Raw genomic sequence first — 15429 nt, forward strand, 5'->3', positions numbered from 1 at the left:
GCTGTTTGGTTGTTTGCTGACAGGAAGACAGTGAGGATGAACACGTTTAGTCATTTCACAGTCATCTTGACAACTATTTCCACACATAAAAGCGTTTTCAGTATTACCGGGACAGTGCAGTAGCTATCTGAATCATGTTTCCACTCTTTCTTTAAACATCTTAGCCATGTCTCTACCTGGCTCTTATCTTTCATTTCTCTTATCCTTATCTATCTAACCGAGTGACACGATCAGTCAGGCATCCCAGGAATATTGTCGTACAGTAGAGATGAAGGAGTCCAGCCTTCATGAAATGTTGCCCTTGTTGGAATTTGCCCTTTTTAAACAGCATGTAAGCATTCAGTATGCAGCTCAAACAGATGCAAGTTAGTTAGAAGCTTTGCTTATCACCTCAGTTATTGCCACAGCATTATCGCACATTCCATCCAATCATTACACAAAAAACACCTCTATAAACGCACCCGTGGAAACACAGTCGAAGAATGTGGATTTGAAAGGAAACACCCCGTCTATCTGACCTAGTTGTACACCTCGGAATATGAAGTGAGTTCTTACAGAAAGTGCAAGGTGTACCAGTGAGGCGTTCAGCCAGGAATGCTGATTTGAAAGCGATTCATTCTTCCGTTTTTCTTCTTCTGTGAGATCGAGGCTTTCTGTGATTTTGTTTTTGAAATTCACCACATTAGAAAGCAGACATGCCGATCCCCTGTCAGGCGATGTTGAATTGAACAGGAATGTCCGGTCTGTTTGTCTTGCCTCCCGCAGCACAGTGAGAGTGTCAGGAGGATTAAAGAGTAGCTGAGGCAGAGTGGTTGGACGGCATTCCTCCGTGACTTTCCTCTCCTGTTACAGTCATCGGACGGTGTTCAACAACCAATCGCTGTTTGCAGAAATACGAATAGGCTTAGGCTGGAATGCAGCCGAACACTCGGCTCAGATTTCACAAAATGCTGGTGCATGTGAGGTTTTTTATATGTTTTCTGATTTGTAGAGCAGAAAAGTGACAATATTATACTGCAAAAGAATGTGGAGTAGTTTTTCTTTGTGTTTTGTCCTATGCCCCGAACTATGAATGCTATTGAGTACAGTAATAATTTAGATAAACGAATCCCAACCTGGGGTCACAAGATGATTAAGAGTATATGAAGCCCTCAGCCTCATCCAGCACCTTTGGGATGAACTGGGATGATGAGGTTATATATCAGATTGGGCTGGAAGTTTCCAACAGACAACCTGCGTTACAAGATTTTAAAAGTCGTGGGCATTTACTAGCCAGGGAGGATGTAAGAGAAGACACTGCTGAACTGCACTATAGGAAGTGTGGGATCCTTTGTTATCCACCAGAGACTGACGGTCTTTTAACACCAAAAAGTCTGAACCAGGGTTTGCGTTGTTGCTGCATTGTGTACATTTGCTCCAGTTAGCTAACTTTCACATTGCAATTATGTGAGCGTGCTAGCGAGCTATACATGACATACCTTCATCCTGTCTTCATCACCTACGGCAGCTGCATCTCCCTACACATGCAATTGATTGGTTTGTAAATGGCCGTGTGTCCGACGTCGCCATTTTTTCAGTTCAATCCCTCTCTCTCTCATCCTCTGGCGAAATAATTGAAAGGTGTCGGACTTGTGGTGATTTTTTTTTTTTTAAGCTGACTCTTTATAAAGTCGATGGACCAATTGTCAATTAAACATCCGCTCTCCTGCTCTCTCCTCTGCTACCATGGCTCTGTTTGGTTTGTTGCTTTCTTCTTCCTTTTTCTGGATATGACAGTAGCCAGAATGTCATGTAATGGTCCAAAAGTCCAAAGCATCCAATGAATTTTTTTTTCACACTAGAATCAAACCTGTGCTGCTTGGTCCGGACTGTGCTCCAGGAGAGGTTCCACACCTGTACTTTTTGTTCGAACCAGACAAAAAAAGTTCGAAGTCCGGGCTGAACGTGTTTGGTGTGAAAGGGCCTTAAAATTCCGGATGTCTCAGCCTCTGCTTTACCACCGTTCTTTCTAACAAGCCCCTCAGTTTTATGGAAGTGTTATATTAAATCACTGCTGAACCACTTGAAAAACAAATATCAGTCAATATGTCGTCTTTTTTTTTTTTTGTTCAGTCTCCAATATTGATACTGGTGTCAATCCATTATCCGTTATCAGTAGGGCTTTTGTGTCTACATACTTTTGTGTATGTGTGCTATATGCTATGAGGTATTTTGAATGACAGTGCACTGCCTGCTCAGCCCAGAATTGTTATTAAAGATGTACATTTTGGAGGGTAATTACCATTTGAGGTCAGAGGTCATCCTACAGTACAGGGGGAGGTTTAGTATTTTGGATAAAGACAAGCAGATGTTTACCCAAACAGGAGCAGAAGCTCTGGTTGCCATGGCAAAGAGAAACTCCCCCGACCATGAGACCACGACCGAAGCTGATAGTCCCACAAAGACACTATTTTATTCATGTAACATGTGAAATATTCAGTGGAATTTACTGTGGAGAGTTTAAATGGTGTGACGGTAGCTGAATGTTTGAGCTCAGTGAGTATCTGTTAAATGTCTCTCGCTCTCTCTCTGTTATTGTAAAGCGGTCATTGTGATTTTAATTATAAAAAGGTTCATAACACCATTTTCACTCAGCATAAGTCCATGTTTGAGAAGGACTTAGACAGGATTACTTGTTCTCTCTGCCTGTTACAGACAAGTGCCTCTCTCCCTCCCTCACTTCCTCATTCTCTCTGTACCTTGTTTTCTCCCTCTCTCTCTCTCTCTCTGTCCGAACCTCCCTCCCCCTCTTCCCTCTATGAAGAATGTGGAAGGACCTGTTATTCGGATGCATGCATGACTTGCTGATGACAGGGTTTACATAGCTGCTGCTGCCTCTGATGGCTGTTTCCTGCAGTGTCTCTTCTGTGTGTTCTCTCTGCAACGGCAAGGTCTTCCCAGTCTGCCCACAGCCAAAAACAAGATCTCAGGTGTCTTACCTGGGGGTTAGAAGTTAAGCAAACATTTGATCTTGTACTCAGACTTATCAGGACATCCACACCAAGCCGGCTATGTGTGAAAACGTGTTTTACCTGTGAAAAGATCAACACCTACTGTCAGTTTTCAGGTTGTTTTCGTCCGTACTGAAATGCCAGTGTAAACAGTAAAACATCTAAATTTCTTCTTCCTCTTATTTTGACAAAAAATGCTTATTATAGTCATTATGCAGTGTGGACATCTCCCATTCTGCATGAACACCTGTACAGTTTTAATACAGCAGAACTCTTAATTTAGTTGTTCTAATTAACATTTTGCAATGTTGAAACAATGTTTCCCTTTCCTTTTGTGAGACACCTGTATAAGTGTAAAATAGCCATTTAATTGTCATTTTCTGTCGTTGAACTGCTATTCCTGCCACTGAGATGTTGATCCAATCACAGTTTTATACTTGTGAACCTCAAAAAGCATTGAATTCAGCTTCTTCAAAAGAAGACGTAAACTTAGAAGTTATTAAAAGTCCTGAATTCACAAAAGTCGAACACTGCATGCTACAGTAGCCAGGAAGCTCATGGGCTTGTAATCCGTAAATGTCGGTTTGGGCAAGAAATTATGAACTGGTTCATTCATCCATCCATCATTTTGTACCGTATGCCTTATCCAGGCCCAGGTCATGTTAATTAACGGTAATTTGTGAAATCTGCACAAACCCTGAAGAAAATAAAAGCAGGTTGGTGACCACAGGGATTGTTTGTAGTGATTGAGTGAGTGATCGCAGAGACAGTTAGAGGTGGCACAGTGTTTGCACTAGCTAACCGTGTCTGGGCAGGCACACAGTGCATCACTGTTATTGAAGAACTCAAAAAGGGTTTAAGGGTTTAGTGTGGATTGAACGGTAAAACTGTGGGAAAAAGATATAGAAGTCCCCTTAGTGTGGACATGGTCCAAAAGCCAGCTGCACATTGAGGTTTTGAAGCTGCAGGTTTCCAGTCTTTGGCCCATCAAGGCATTGTGAGTCTAGAGCAGCTATAGCTCAACAGCATCATCGTTTAGACAAATCCGACAGTATTTTCAGAAAGAATAAAAAATGGAACAGATTGCCATAGTTTGGTCATACTTGGTATGAACAGTCAGCATTGAGCTTCACTCCTCAGCCCCTGTCACAGTTAATATGTGTCAGGAAAGTGAATGAGTAATGCTGCTCCACCATCTGCTGTTTGCCGTTTGACTTTCCTATGACTGCTAGTAAAGCCTGCTGAGTGACTGCTAGTGAAAAGGCTGTGGTTACACTGGGAATCTTACACTTAGCATAACTGCATGAAAGTGAGTCAGTGTCGCTGCAATGTGTGTATGCTCACCTCACCCAGTTCCCTGTGTAAACATTAAAAGGTTATTAAGTTCTGAATAAAAAGAAAGTCATTAGATCTTTTAAAGGTCTTTTCAGGTCTGTTTAGAGTAGCTGACTGTGAAAGATGTGATCTGGGGACATTTTGACAGAAGGATTGTTTCAACCCTCCTGCTGCTTATGTTTTACTAAATCTTCATCCAAACTGACCTTCGTCTCCTGTCTCTTTCCCTCTCTCTGGCTCTTCCCCTTCCTCTTGACCTCCAGGATTGACCAGAAGGTGTCCAACAGCCCGTATGGCTACAAGGTGCAGGAGGCGCAGGCCATCCTCAGCGAGGTCCGCTCCATCCGAGACGCCATCAGCTCCGGGGAGAAGGAGAAACAAGAACTCATGCAGGTAAAAGGGCATTTGTAGTCGAAGTAACAAACACTAAAAGTCAAGTCACTCTAAAAATATTTTTCAAACCACGACACTGTTGAGACTCGTCTGCCTCAGCTTGGCTGCACCAGTTTGATATTTGTTACTTTGGTTGACATTTTTTCCAAAATCTGACGTTCTCGACTTTTTAAGCATTTAAAGACTGAGCGCATTCTTGATTAAATTGTAATTCGGTTAATTAAGACCTTTGAGCAACAGAGTTAAAGTCAGTAAAATATACCACTAATTGGATAGATGTTTAAAATCAGCTGTCAGACTCAAATCCAGTGGGTCAAACCGTCATTGAGGATGTATGCACATTTTGTTTTTGTAATTTTACAAATATTTCTGACTAAAATTCAGCAAAAAAGAACAACAAAAAACTAATTCAAGCACAATAGGAGTTAAGTCAGGTACAAAGCTGATAAGTATATAGCAGCTTAGCATTGTTTAAAGGCTGCTGGAGGCAGAATGTTGACTTGATCAGCTCCTGTATCAACTCTTTGACAAACAATGGAGGACGGAAAGAGGAGACAGATAATCCAAATAGTGTCATCTGATACCAAGAGCCGCTTGCTTCATTTCAGAAATCACATGAATGAAAGGATTTAATATGTTCAGCGTTGGAAAACTTTTGTAGTGGCAAGTTTTGTTTTTAAATCAAAGCAAAAGATGTGGTTTTTATTTTGAAGTTTTATTTTTCATTGGGTTTTTGGCAGTCGGTGCTTTGTCCAGGAGAACATGTTGAACAGCTTCCTCTTGCTACCAGGTCTCTCAGCTTTTCTATATTGAGAGATCAGTTTGGGCTGTGAGGGTAAATGAGTGGGGGAGATGGAAGGTCCACCAGCATAACAGTTGACTGGGCAAATGTAATGAGTGTATTTTCCCCCCTAAGAGGTATTTAACTACGTTCAGCTATAAAATGGGCTCTGAATAGAATGAATGAATGAAATGTGCCAAGAACCAGAATTGAAAAGCTCTGGCTTATTTACCCCAAGATGAACTTTGCAGGTACAGTCCGAACTCCACATAAAGCTGGGACAGGAAGTGATTTGTAATGAAGAGAAAGAGAAAGGAAAATGTACAGTATGAGGGAAGGAAGGAAAAGGAGGCGGACAGTGAGTGGAGGAGATGAGGGCATCAGATGACTCTCAGGAGAGTCTGTACGCGTGTTAAAACACTTAATATTATATGGCTGTGAGAAAGAGGCCAGATGTACTCAGAGAGATTTAGTGACTGTGAGGAGCTGAGGCTGCAGGGAGGCAGGTGGTGTTTTACTGTCGGCGTGATGACAGCCTGCTGAGTTCTGTCAGGAGAAGATGAGGGCTGTGTTTGCGAGGATCAGTTTGAGATGAGTTTTCTGGAAAGTGAAAACTTTTTTGCTGATGGCAGCAACATTTTTCTGCTGCGGGGGTTTTATTTCCTTTGTAGCTCATGTGGTTTAAACTCTGTGTACCTCTGAGTGGGTTACTTGGAGCATCTGTGGGCTGTCAGTGTTTATTTCTGTCAGTGTTGATGTTTCAGGTGACACTGTATCTCAGACAACATTAGTTTAAGTGTGGATGTTGTTCGATTGTTAACAAATTCCTGTTTTTTTTTTTGTTGTTGTTGTGAATTATTTTGTCTATAAAATTATGAGAAATAGCAAAGAACTCCATTCTATCCTAGAAATCGTGATGACATCTTCACGTCTTGTTTTGTCCGCCCAACAATCCAAAACTGCAGGTTTCTTGCAGCCTGAATTGGGTTTCCCTTCCCCACCAACATGCATCACACTGCAGTGTTTGGCTTGCAAACATGCCGCTTAGTCTGATGGACAAAAATCTGCATTTTGGTCTCATGAGATGCTAGAAGTTTCTTCCAGCTGACTCCAGAGTCTCCCACATGGCTTCCGGCAAACTGTATCCGAGACGTTGTTTAAAAGTGGCTTTCTCTTTGCCTCTCTCATGAAGCACCCAGCCAACTGTTTTATCCAAAGTCTCTCCAGTCTGAGCGTGACAGCACCACATCATTAACTCACACCATATTTCCACCATGGCAACAGTGTGTATTAAAGTTGCATGATGGGATTTCACAGGCTGCAGGTGTACAGTATACTAGTCTGCAGGGATGAGGGGAGTGGAGACGAACATGGAGTTTCTGGCTGTGGTGCAGCAACTGGCAAACGATAATTTATTGTTTTATTCCATAAAATCGCCATGAGAATCCCTCTGGGCTCGATTTTAGAAGCATTTCCATGTATCTGAACTGTGCAGATGTTCTTTGATGCTCCATGTACAAACAGGACTGCACATCAACAGGTCTGCACAGAATATTAAGCAGCAGAAAATGTAGAATAACTCATATATAGCTCTAAAATGCATGTTGAGCATTTTAGACTCCAGTTCTCAATAAAAATGCCTCCGTGTTGACAATATTCCAACATGCACCCCCATACGCACATATAGATTTAAAATATCAAGTCTTATCAGGCAAGTCTGGCTCCAGATTGGTTTGGAGGTACAGGAAGGAGAATGTGTTCAATAATACATAATCTACTCTGTGGCCTCCTGTCTGCCTCCCTCTGTCTCCCATTTCTCCCCTTCCCTCCCCCTTACCATCTGCAGCTGACAGCTCAGTCTGTGAGTCTGCCCCCCATGTGCTCTGCATCTACGTATGTTTATTTGGCTGTGAGTGTGTAGATGTTGCTGTATGTCTGCCTGTAAAATCAGAGAGATGGACGCCTAGGGAAATGTATAGAGAGGTGCAGTGAATTCTTACTGACAGACTCCACTGATACCCGCAGCTCAGAGCTGAAACAATCAATTAATAGAGCAGTTAATTTGATTAATTTTCTCCAAACAATTTTCACCAAACATCCCCCAGTTCCAGCTCCTCAAGTGTGAGGGTTTGCAGCTTTTCTTTGTCTTGTGTGTTAACACAAATTAATGTCTTATGTCTTTTTTGAGTGTTGGTCAGACAAAAAAAAAGACATCTAAAGGCCGGTGGGAGTTTTGATTGACATTTTCCCATTTCTTTTTAAATACTATACAGTAAAGAACGAATTCATTGAAAACAGAAAAGCAGAATAATTACTTGTGGTCCGAGTTCTGAATTTTTGAGTCAATGTTTTACCTTTTCGGAAGTTAATTTATTGTATTTTACAGGTCTGTATTTACTTAATAAATTCCTGGGCAGAGCTATGTAATTTGGTGCTTATTATAGGGCAAACTAGAGACAATGTGCAATTATTACACTATGATTTCTTTAATTCCAGTAAATTCCAGTAATTTTGACTTACTTAATTACTTAATTAATTTTTTTTACCTTTTCAGAAGGCCCAAAGATGGAGAAAGAGACAGTAAAGAGTAAGGGAGAGAGAGGGAGGTGATAGCAACAGGTCAAACCCATGATGTGAAATTTAGCACTCAAATATAGAGAACATGTTACATTATCATGTGTGATTTCACTCTGTCCAAATTGAATAAATAGTGTATGTTGACTGGTGGGGAATCTTCTTGGCTTTTTATCACATCTTTGATTTTTGATTCTAGTGTGAAGAGCAAAAACAAGCTCGGCTGATCATGTCTTGTTGTGTTGCATTTGAGCACTTCCCTCTGGCTGCCACTTCTGTGAAACAGCCATGTGTAGCTTCATGGTGAAATGTTGCTACGTGAAGGCTCAGACAGACAGTTTGAAACTGAGAGTCGGTTGAGATGCTGCTTCTTCAAAGCACACAAACACTACCGCTAACACGGAGGTGGTATGTTATTTTTCAGCACCATCTGAAAGGCAAAAGTAAGGTGCATTCCACAGCAGGCTTTAAAATCTGCAGTCATATAAGATGTTATTTCATGACTGTGAAGATGAGACGTTCCCTGTAGCAGCTGTCACTGCTGCTGCATCACTGCACAACTCATAGGAACAGGCAGCAAACATCAAGGAGGTTGTCTTTTACATTTTACACTTTTGTCTCTTCACAGATGCTCTTTGATGAGTCAGACGAACTTCACGTCATTGCTGATTTCTAGAAGCTTCACTTGCTAGATGATCAGATAAAAGAGGAGAGAATGTTTGATTCAGAACCAAGAGCCACTTAAGGGGACTTAATTTCATTCACTCAAAACAATATCTTATTGCTGCTTTGTCTAATATTTTTTTCCTCTGTGCTTAATCACATCCTATTTTTATTCTCAGCATAGTTTCCTGCTGCAGTGGCCCAGTTTCTCTCTGCAGATCATGTTTTGATTCATGTAATCTCCATCAGCCCTGTTTGTCCCCTCTGTTCATCCAGAAACTGGCTGTGTTGAAGGACGGATTCCAGCTGGACTCGGGGTCCCAACAGGAGCTGTGGGGCAGCAGCCCCTCGCTCGCCAACTCGGAGCTGTCCATTCCCCGGCTCTACTCCGACGCCGGCTCCCAGACCGACATCCCGGCCGAGGTGAGTCCAGGGAGGGATCTCTGTTTCACTTCTTCACCTTGGAGAGAACAGCTTTAGGGACGGTCACACAGAGATTTAGTCCCGGTCTTGATGATAGATTTCGTCAGCCAGCACTAAATTCAGTGTAGTCAAACAGGTAAAAATGGCAACAGCATCAAAAAGGCGACTACATGTTGGCTTTAATCTTGGGACAGTTTTTCCTGAAAGCTGACAAAGATGGACACTGAGTCGTACTTTAAGAGCTGGGCTGGGTGTTAAACCTCAATGTTTTTCTGAGTACAAAGCAGGTATATTAAAACTGCTGACACTGTTTTTGATTGTCAGTGTTTAGTCAGATATTGCCTGTTTAAAATCCTAATTTTGGCAATTTTCTAACAGCTGTCTGTGTTAGGAGAAAGACCCAAAGAGGTAAAATTATCCAACAATTCACAAAAGAAAATGAAGCTTCGAAAAATTTCCACAGATAAATACAAATATATGTATCAGAACTTTGTTTTTTTCCTATTTTCTGTACTTTTACTTATGCTTTTGAATGCAGGATGACTTTAACTTGTACTGGAGGATTTTGTACGTTGTTGTGTTGGTACTTTTACTTTCACACACATGAATGGATGTGTGTGAACATGTCCGACATGTCTTTGTGTGATCATTCCGTTTGTATTCAGTTCATGACCAGCACCAACAAACTGGCAGAGAAGGTTCGTCTGAGTCTGAAGTACGAGGAGGCGAAGAGAAGGTAGATACCAGCTGACTAATCTGCCACTAGAGTCCTGACACACACACAATAGAACAATTAAAGGACTGTTTTGTACTGTGGTAATCTCCATGGTGCTCAGAGACAGAATACAGTTATAGTCAACTGCTGATTAAACTGTGTCCACACTTCCCTCCTCTCTCCTCTTCATTCTTCACCTCCGCTCCACGCCTCTGTCCGGCTCCTCCTCCTCCTCTTCCCACCATGCTCTCTCAGGATCGCCACCATCGAGGTTCAGATCGCCAAACTAGACAGCGAGGCGTGGCCGGGGCTGCTGGACCCAGAGCGAGACCGCCTCATCCTCATCAACGAGAAGGAGGAGCTGCTGAAGGAGCTGCAGTACGTCAGCCCCCGCCAGCGCCTCGAGCCCAACGACGCCGAGAAGCTGGAGTCTGAGAAGAAACGTCTGGAGAGAGACCTGCAGGCCGCCAGAGACAACCAGAGCAAGGCTCTGACAGAGAGGTGGGAATTTAAGTTCAGTAAACATAAAACACTTGAGATGATTTAACAGTTCAGAAGAATCCAAATCATAGAGCTTCTTGTTTCAGCGCAGCAAAGCGCATAATTCCTGACACATCATCACATCAAGTCTGAAACTTTATTACTTTTGAATAGAGATGTCGAATCACCTTTTGTTGACTCAGAAGAAACAAAGCAGTTCTGCTTAATTAATACTCACAGTCTTTAGCTGCAACCTGACAATAAGATGAGCAGCAGGAAATATGAAATATCATATCTGACATATTCAATGAGCAGATGTAACCTTCATCGACTATTTACTCCACATACTGAAGCTCCTGATTCACAACTCTGAAGCTGATCAGATTGAAGTTTACTGCGAAGATTCTTGAATTGATGTTGAGGTGATCAGCTGATCATTTCTTAGATTCTCCAATCCATTGTCCCCTGTTGAACTACAAGAACACACAGTCCACTCGTGGTCGTACTGCAGTGTTACAGAGTGAATCGTCCTCTCACTCACAAACAGTGTTTGGAAACAGAGAACAAAGAGCGATGAAAGTATTCCAGTATTTTGCCAAATGGGAAACTAAGCTTTACTGTCTACTGTGTTGTTGTTTTTTGTAAAAAAAAAAAAAGGTAGTTTTTTCACCTTTTAATAGTTACACCTAGTAGTTAGTTGATGTGAATATTTAGTATAACTGATCTGAGCTAGTGTATTTGGTGCCAGCTGTTTTAATTTAGTGATGCTTAACTCTCCACTCAATAAACACTCATTAACATTAACATTAGTGGTGCAACCAGCCACAAGTGGCCTGGACTAGTCGTTGTATTGACCCTGTATTTATTTAATAATAATAATAATGTCTTTGTTGACATTAGCTGGCGCTAAAAACCCGCAGCAGCTCGACCAGTACCTCTCTGTTTTTGTTGTATTCTTGCTACATGTCTGAAGGTGGACTGAAGACTGGTGTCACGGAGAAGGTTAGAACAGGTGATGACAGCAGTGTGATGAGTCTAACTGCGGCCCTTCTCGTCTCATCTGCTGATGAAACCACTGACCTTCTGCTTCTGTTGGACTCCTTTGGCCTTTAGAGACATCAAACCTCCCTAATGATTATTAAGAGTTGGAGATGAACATGACAGAGATGACAGTCTTCCTCTCCTCTCCCTTATTCCCTCCTCTTTATTTTCATCCTTTTATGTCTCCATTTTATCTCTGCATTTTCTCTCCCGAATCTTTCTTTCACCTTTTTTCCTCTCTAGTTTTTTACCACTTTGTCTTCTCTTATATAGTGCGAGGCAGCAAACGAGAGCCACCAAGATCCCATCCTCTCCTTCGCTCTCCCTCTCTCTCACCCTCTCCCTCCCTCTCTCACCCTCTAACAGGACTCTTGTTGTTCGGCGTTCAGGTCAGACTCCACCTGAGCTCAGTCTGTCTTTGTGTCTCGTCTCCTGTTCCTGAAACCTGAGAGGCTGCTGTGCCTGGTCACAAAAGGGACCTCTTGTAGTCCACCTACGCACCCTTATGAACACACACAGAATTCACTAATAACACAAAGTTGTCAGCACACACACTGACGCAAGAAGTATGCACACCATCATGTATTCCATGTCTGTAGGCTCTCAAAGATGTTGTATTAAATCTGAATCGGGATCCTTGAGTTCAGCATAGTAATTAGTTTTGGAACCATCCATGCAGGTGTTATCAGGTGTTCTGGCCAATCAGACTTCTGCTGGGCATTGTGGGAGGTTATACTGAGAATGTCACATGAATAAATGGCCCTTCTCTAAAAAACAAAAAGCAAAAAACAAAACAAACCAGAAGGCAGATATCAGTGAAGCTCAGTGTGGATGCATCCATACAGTCCTAAAAAGAGCTCTGACCAGGTAAAATAAGTGAAAATGTGTGTGATGCGGGTGCGTAGGGCCTTTAAAAGTGTTGCGGATTCTCTGTGCATGTTTTTGGAGAATCAAACCAAAAATTAAACACTGAAGTTGCTTTTAACATCATTGAAAACTCCTAGACACATTCATACACCTTCTGCTGACAGACCCGCTTGTGTCACTGCTGTCTTCATCAAAACTGGACCCGAACCCGATCGTGACCCTGCTCCCGGTCTTGTAGACCAAAGGATAATTAGACCCGATTCAGACTGTGCTTGATCAGAGCAGACCCATGATGATGAGGCATTACAAGGTCAACGCTGGTGCAGAGTCCACTTGGATCCACTTGAATATAAAATATATTGACACACAGACCTGAGACCTGTGTAAATACAATGTGACCTGACCCAGTTAGGCAGGATATAATTTTGGACCTGGTCCAACTCAGGTCCTGGGTCAGTTCTCAGTTAGTATGACCTCAGTAGGCCTGGAAAGACCACTAGTGCTTGGTATCATTGTTACAAAAGCCAATATGAGTTAAAATACGTCTATCAAAACTTTTTCTTGTGTAGAATATAGATGTTTTTCTTTAAAACTCTTTTAACAGTTTTACGAACACTTTTTGCTCAGTACCAAAAAACTATTGGGCCCTAGTGCACTGCAAACACACGTTTTCCTTGCAGACAGACATGTGTACAGTGTAGAAGAACAAAGAACGAGACAGGAAACACAGTCAGAATGTCAAGTTAACATGAACACACACACACACACACACCAGCGGCCGTCAGTAACTTGATCAAAGGCTTCGTCTTTGGCCTGTTTCCATTCAAACCGTAGATCACAGTAGCAGCTGTTAATGGACTGGTTTCCTCCCAGCAAAGCTCATAGAAACAAATGACACCACTGTCACCTGAACACAAAGCAGCTGCTCATAACAACCCGACACATCGCTGCCGTCGTGTCATATTTGTTCACTTTTTTTTCCAAATGTTCACCCCTCCAGCGTCAGCGGAGCGGTGACTCATGCTCAGCCTGGAAGCAGATTGAATTCATTAGATTAAGACGTTCCTTTAAAGCTGCAGGTCCGTAGCCGACTGAAAAAATAAAATGCATTACCTTTGTTTTTTTATCATTTCAGGCTGCGACTTCACTGCAAGAGGAACAAGCTGGTGAGAGAGCTGGAGGAGATGGTTCGACTGGCCACATCACTACATACTCAACTCAAAAGGTTTGCTCGTCTCGTTTCCTGCTTATCACAACTTGGGTATTATTTTTGTAGTATTGTCCATCATTTCTATCAGAAATAATAACGTTAATTGCTGAGATCTGGAAGTGCGATGACATTAATAAAAATAAATCAGTCAAATTAAGAAACACGAGCAATCAAACCCCCAAATGATCTGTTTAACGCCCATTTAGTTAAATGCGCTCATGCATTTGATTTATTTTTTACACAGTCATTTATGTCATTTATCAATTAGTTCATTCAGATTTCCGACAAGGTCGTTGACCGTCAGATGATTCACTGGAACGGATAATTTAGTTATTAGATTCAAAGCAGGAGAGAGAGAGAGCGAGAGAGGGAGCAGAGCTTTGAAGTATTTAGCCTTTAATGACCAAACATTTGCTTAAGATGAAAGCCATTTTGCTCGTCCTCGTCTTTTTCATTTCGGTCATGATCTCGCCACAAATCTAATTTTCCAGCCCAGCCCAGAACATCCTCGGGAATTACATTTTTATGAGATGATGCAAGGCCGCTGCAAGAGCCCTACATGTTTCAGAATCGTGTAATATTTAACAGTCCTGTTTTTAAGTTCAACAGTGATAATCTGAAAGGTTGGAAGTGAAGGCGAGTTTCTCTCCATTTCTCGTCTCACGGCTCGCTCATCCTGTCTGTCCTCCTCGTCTGATGGACATAAAAGTGTCCCTGGCGGATAGGAACTCCTCTCTGTCCGTGCTAACGAGCCCTCCTGCTTTAATTAGAGAGCTGCTCATAGTCAGGAGTGTGTGAGGAGGGAGCTACAGGAGGGCTGAGAGGAGAGGAGAGTAGAGGACAGACAGAGGGGAGATGGGAAATGACTCTACTTTTCTCCTGAAAGTAGCCCCGTTAGTCTAATATTTAATGTGTATTTGAGATTCTCAATTTGGTTTGAAGCTTTTAAATGGTGATGAACATCTCGCCTGCTGAGCTGGGAAATATGAAAAAAAACAAAAAACCTCTAAATTACCAAAAACTCTTCCAAAGAATGTGCAATTACTGCCTAAAAGTTTGTAAGGCAGGACAAGTTTATTTATATAGTACGCTTTATAGATGAAGGCTGCTGAACGTGTCATATTACATAAGAAATCCAGCATAAGAAATAAAATACACAAGTTAAAAGATTAGAAACTGTGATTAAAATAGTTTTGGTCAGTTTACTACAAGATGATTTTCAGCTGCAGATGTTGCAGAAATGATTTTGGGAGAACTCTGAGTTAGTGAATGCTTTGTAGTGAGTCAGAGTCAGCAGCCCTGTTAGCAGCCCTGTGGGGCCGTTCTGCTAATGTCAGCGTGCTAACGTGCTCACAGTGACAGTGCCAACATGCTGACCTTTATCAGATGTAATGTTTACCATTTTCACCCTCTTACTGAAGCATGTTAGCATGTTAACATTTGCTAATTAGCACAGTCATTTGGTCTAAAGCACAACTACTGGACAAATTTAAAAATTCGACTTGATGATGGCGCTAGAGGAAAAGTCAGAGGATCACCACAGTTTTCACAATTCACACTTCATCCTTAGAGATAATTCAACCAATAGTTTTTGAGACTGTTTCACACATGTAGTTTAGTTCTGGTGCAGTTACTGACTTCTTACAGATGAACCAAGAGGAGTAAGCATGAAGTCACATGTCACTGACTGGACAGTTTTGGCTTTTGTCATCCTGCATCATCAAGACCCACAAATCCAAATCAGTATCACATCATATTATTTCACTCCAAATTAACCATATGGTATTATTAACAAAAAAGAGGTAGAAACAGGAAGCGTCTTGCACAGCGATATTACAGGAAACACACGGTGGTATCGCTACGTCACACACGTTGATGAATAATGAACTGCCAAATACACCGTGGATGTGAACACAACACACCACGTTTTGAACTGCTTTTGACAGTTTGATCAGGG

General features: G+C 41.9%; 1 protein-coding gene across 1 annotated transcript in view; it reads left to right on the forward strand.

The window, feature by feature from the left end:
* Positions 1–15429, forward strand: part of wwc1 (WW and C2 domain containing 1) — a 53699-nt gene that overhangs the window by 20388 nt on the left and 17882 nt on the right. Inside the window, exons 6-10 of the mRNA XM_041952024.1 lie at positions 4589–4718; positions 9013–9159; positions 9825–9895; positions 10130–10375; positions 13398–13487. Of these exons, the coding sequence (XP_041807958.1) occupies positions 4589–4718; positions 9013–9159; positions 9825–9895; positions 10130–10375; positions 13398–13487 (684 nt within the window). The remainder of the gene's footprint in view (positions 1–4588; positions 4719–9012; positions 9160–9824; positions 9896–10129; positions 10376–13397; positions 13488–15429) is intronic.

The sequence above is a fragment of the Chelmon rostratus genome, chromosome 14, assembly GCF_017976325.1.
Source record: "Chelmon rostratus isolate fCheRos1 chromosome 14, fCheRos1.pri, whole genome shotgun sequence".
NCBI classification, from domain to species: domain Eukaryota; kingdom Metazoa; phylum Chordata; class Actinopteri; order Chaetodontiformes; family Chaetodontidae; genus Chelmon; species Chelmon rostratus.